The sequence below is a fragment of the Hypomesus nipponensis genome, chromosome 18 (genome assembly GCF_054491055.1).
Source record: "Hypomesus nipponensis isolate SF chromosome 18, ASM5449105v1, whole genome shotgun sequence".
In the NCBI taxonomy this organism is placed as follows: Eukaryota; Metazoa; Chordata; class Actinopteri; order Osmeriformes; family Osmeridae; genus Hypomesus; species Hypomesus nipponensis.
Window position 1 is genome coordinate 20,262,501 of NC_140378.1, and position 5,000 is coordinate 20,267,500.

The 5,000-nt window shown below is 53.5% G+C and overlaps 1 protein-coding gene across 2 annotated transcripts in view; it reads left to right on the forward strand.

Moving 5' to 3' along the window:
• The window catches only part of LOC146252638 (plexin-A1-like), a 98,448-nt gene that overhangs the window by 22,493 nt on the left and 70,955 nt on the right, over positions 1–5,000 (forward strand). For both annotated transcript variants that reach the window (XM_084679499.1, XM_084679501.1), the window contains one exon: positions 1,161–1,343. In XM_084679499.1, the coding sequence (XP_084535625.1) occupies positions 1,161–1,343 (183 nt within the window). The remainder of the gene's footprint in view (positions 1–1,160; positions 1,344–5,000) is intronic.

Genomic DNA, 5,000 nt, shown 5'->3' on the forward strand with positions numbered 1-5,000 from the left:
CCTCCCTCTCCCTCCTCTTGTTCTTCTCTCTTCCACTCCTCCCCTCCCTCCCTCTCCCTCCTCTTGTTCTTCTCTCTTCCACTCCTCCCCTCCCTCCCTCTCCCTCCTCTTGTTCTTCTCTCTTCCACTCCTCCCCTCCCTCCCTCTCCCTCCTCTTGTTCTTCTCTCTTCCACTCCTCCCCTCCCTCCCTCTCCCTCCTCTTGTTCTTCTCTCTTCCACTCCTCCCCTCCCTCCCTCTCCCTCCTCTTGTTCTTCTCTCTTCCACTCCTCCCCTCCCTCCCTCTCCCTCCTCTTGTTCTTCTCTCTTCCACTCCTCCCCTCCCTCCCTCTTCCTCCATAGTTCCCCACAGGAACTCCTCTGTGCTGGGTGATAGTTTGCAGACGGTGTGTATGAAAGTTGGTTGTGTTGGTCTAGTGCTGCATCATTACCACAGAGTCAACATGCAGTCCAAGATCTCTGTCACTCACACATGCTCACACATGCTCACACATGCTCACACACACACACACACACACACACACACAAACACACACACACACACACACACACAGGCAGGGAGGGAGGGAGGGAGGGAGGGAGGGAGGGAGGGAGGGGAAAAAGGGGACGTTGGTGGGGGGAAGAGGGGGCAGAGAGTGTGTGTGGGGGGGCTGGGGTAGTGTGGAGGAGGGGGGAGGAGGGGAGAGGGGGAGCTGTCAACTGGATCCAGAGCTTTAACAACATGTACATCCTCTTCTGGAGAGCTTACCAGCCATGTGTGTGCGCTTGATTGATTAACCCCTATGGAAGCAAAATGTCTTGTAACGAATGAGGCAAATCTAGTGTGTTAATTAATGTTCTGCGGGCTGTGTGTATGTGTGTGGGTGGGGCTGGAGGTTGCTAGTCTAATCCAGGTGTTGCTAATAAACTCCATGTTTCAGAGCATGTGAGAGATATCACCATCTATATTCTGCACATGTGTCAATCACACATTAATTACCCATGATGTACTGTGACAGTGTGTGCCTCATTTACAAAGATATAACTGACTCTATTTCTCTCTCCTTTACCCCTCTACATCCTCCCCTCCTCCCCTTCCCTTCTCTCCCTCTCTCCTTCCCTATCTCCTCTATCATCCCCTCCCCCCCTCCTCCCCTTGTCTCCCCCCCTCCTCCCTCCCAGCCCCTCCAGATAGATGATAACTTCTGTGGTCAGGACTTCAACCAGCCTCTGGGGGGTACCAGCACCATCGAGGGCCTGCCCCTCCTGGTGGACCGGCACGAGGGCATGACCTCGGTTGCAGCCTACGCCTACAGCGGACACACGGTGGCCTTCACAGGCACACGCACCGGACGTCTGAAGAAGGTAGGCCCGCCCGCCAGAGAGACGTGAGGGTGTGTGTGTGTGTGTGTGTTGGGGGTTGTATAAGGTAGGCTGCTGGTGTCTATTTTCTTTGCGAGTGTGTACGTGTGGTGTGGTGTGTGTGTGGTGTGTATGTGTGGAAGGAGGGGGGGGCAGGGGTGTGTGTGAGTCTTGAAGGTAGGCCGCTGGTTCTTTACTTCCGTGTGTGTGGGTTTACTGGTGTGTTTGTGGAGCCCTTCTGGTCTTTCTGTTCCCAGAGAGCTGTACTGGTTTATTTGCTCTGCGAATGTGTGTGTGTCTTGCTGTGTAGCTCCTGGATTGTGTGTGTGTGTCTGCTCGTGTATCTGATGTTTCTGCTGAATGAGCGGTAACCCAGTCTGCAAGTCCTTGTGTCTGACCCCTGACTGGTGGTTCTGAAGAGGGGGAGGAGGAGGAGAGGAGCAGGAGGAGAGGAGCGAGAGAGGGAGGAGAGGAGGAGGATTGTGAGGGATATAGGAGGGAAGGGGGGATGAGGAGTGGAGGGGTAATGCAAAGGGGAGGGGGAACCAGAGGGGGATGAGAAAGGAGGGAGGTGGATGGAGGAGGAAGCGGGGGGAGGGAAGGTATGAAACGATATCCTGCTGATTGGAATCCCATCCTACCACCTTGACTTCCTGTACGGAGTAGAGGAGACCAGAGACCTCTCTTCCGCTCTCCCCTGCGTTCCTCTCCTGTCCTCTCCTCTCCCTCCTCCCCACCTCCTCCGCCCTCATGTCCCTTCCCCTCCTCTCTTTGTGGGTGTGTGTGTGTGAGTTGTGGCTGTAGTAATTGCAGTGTTGGTGGTTTGACTGGAAGGATTATAGCAGTGGAGAGCAGCTACGCTGTGTGTGTGTGTGTGTGTGTGTGTGTGTGTGTGTGTGTGTGTGTGTGTGTGTGTGTGTGTGTGTGTGTGTGTGTGTGTGTGTGTGTGTGTGTGTGTGTGTGTGTGTGTGTGTGTGTGTGTGTGTGTGAGAGATAGAGAAAGAGAGGGTCTATGGAAAGGAATGTGGTGAGTGTGTGAGAGTGAGGGTCAACAGGGAGAGTGAGAGAGAGAGAAATGTAGAGAGGGAGAGAGAGAGAGCGAGAGAGGTAGGGACAGAGTGGGGAAATGTCCTGACAGTGTTAGAGCTGTTCATTAGGAGTTAAACTGGAGCCTTGCTGTGATGTAGGGCTGGACACTATGGACTGGAGACTACAGCTCTGGACACTCATTACAATACCACAAGCCCACACACACACACATACACACAGAGAGAGACTCAGAGACACCACGCACACACACACATACTCAGAGACAGCACGCACACACACACACACACGCACGCAGACACACACACACACACACACACACACAGACACCCCAACTCACACACAGCTGTGTGTAGGGGTCAGGATTAAGGTGGAAGTCCTGGCGTGAGTGCGAGCAGGCTTGCTCTGCTGCAGTTCACAGAAACACCCACCTGAAGCTAGCCCCCTGACACACATCACAGGCTGTGTGTGTGTGTGTGTGTGTGTCTGTGTGTGTGTGTGTATGGGCAGAGCAGAGCAAGGCTAGTCTGGAGGCAGAGAGACATGCAGAGACTCCTAATTAACACGCCATGAATAACACTCTCTCCCGCCTCTATTACTCCCTCCTTCCCTCTCCCTCCTCTCTCTCTCTCTCCTCTCTTCCTTCTCTCTCTCCCCTCTCTCCTCTCCATTCCTCTCTCCTCCCTCCTGTCTTCCTCTTGAGAGATTGAGAGTACAGTACTTACCCTGGGCAGAAAGAGGGCCTTGGAGGACAGAACGAGAAAAGAGGAAGATAGATAAAGGAGCAGATGGAAACAAGTGAAAGTGGATGGAGAGAGAGAGAGAGAGGGGGGGAGAGAGAGGTAGAGAGAGAACAAGAGGTAGAGGGAGAGATGGGGAGGGAGGTAGAGAGAGAGGGACAGGTAAAGAGAGGGGGGAGAGAGAGAGGGACAGGTAAAGAGAGGGGGGAGAGAGAGAGGGACAGGTAAAGAGAGGGGGGGGGAGTGAGATGTAGAGAGAGAACAAGAGGTAGAGATGGGGAGGGAGGGAGGGAGAGAGAGAGAGAGAGAGAGAGAGAGAGAGAGAGAGAGAGAGAGAGAGAGAGAGAGAGAGAGAGAGAGAGAGGGACAGGTAAAGAGAGGGGGGGGGGAGAGAGAGATGTAGAGAGAGAACTAGAGGTAGAGATGGGGAGGGAGGGAGAGAGAGAGAGAGAGAGAGAGAGAGGGAGGGACAGGTAAAGAGAGGGGGGGGGGAGTGAGATGTTGAGAGAGAGAGGGAGGGAGTGAGTGAGATTTTGAGAGAGAGAGGTAGACCTAGAGAGAGACCGAGAGAGAGATTTCTCCTCCAAATGAGCTCTCAAGGTTTATAAGCAGCATTCTTCTTGCCAATTGCTACTTGGTTAAAAGCCATAAGTGTATATCATCTATGCTAACTTTCTTGAATAAATGCAAATGCTAGTCCATTCTGTCTGTCTCAATGAAAGAGACAGCATAATTATGACACATGCTATCGGAGCTAATGTAGCATGTGAATGCTAATTAGACCTAGCACCGAGAATGTCTGATTAGGATGGAGGAGCTGTCTGGAGTGTTCTTACATATGAGCATCAGAAAATGTAACTGGGATGAATGGATTGAGAAAGCGATGGATTATCTGTCTGTGTATCTGTCTGCCTGCCTGCCTGCCTGCCTGCCTGCCTGCCTGCCTGCCTGCCTGTCTGTCTGTCTGTCTGTCTGTCTGTCTGTCTGTCTGCCTGTCTGTCTGCCTTTCTGCCTTTCTGTCTGTCTGTCTGTCTGTCTGTCTGCCTGTCTGCCTGTCTGCCTGTGTGGAGACGGACAGCTGAGGAGAGGATGATTGTCCAGGCAGGAAGATTACTGTCAGACAAGCTGAAAGTGCTCTGAATGATCCTGCTGTATTATCATTAATATCCTCATCTCTCTCTTCTCCCCTGAGCCCCTCTCTCTCTTTGTCTCTCTCTCTTTCTCTTCTCCATTTCTCGAGTGTCACCTTCAGCTCTGTGTTGGGCTAGCTGCCCAGAGTGTCTCTGGAGAATTCAGAAATTCATTCTCTCCCCCTCTCTCTCCCCCTCCTCTCTCCCCCTCTCTCTCCCCCTCTCTCTCCCCCTCCTCTCTCCCCCTCTCTCTCCCCCTCCTCTCCCTCCTCTCCCCCCTCCTCTCCTCCTCTCTCCCCCTCATCTCTGTCCCCCTCCTCTCTGTCCCCCTCTTCTCTCCTCCTTTCTCCCCTTCCTCTTCCCCTCCTCCCTCCCTCCTCTCTCTCCCCCTCCTCTCTCCCCTACCTCTCTCCCCCATCTCCTCTCTCTCCCCCTCCTCTCTCCTCCTCTCTCCCCTACCTCTCTCCCCCATCTCCTCTCTCCCACCTTCCTCCTCTCTCCCCCCTTCCTCCTCTCTACCCCCCTCCTCTTCTCTCTTCCCCTCCTCTTCTCTCTTCCCCTCCTCCTCTCTCTTCCCCTCCTCCTCTCTCTTCCCCTCCTCCTCTCTCTCCCCCTCCTCCCTCTCTCCTCCTCCATATAGGGATATAGTATGTACCAGGCAGCAGTATGCAGGAGATATGTATAGTGTGTGTGTGTGTGTGTGTATAGTGTGTATAGTGTGTGTGGGTGTGTGTATAGTGTGT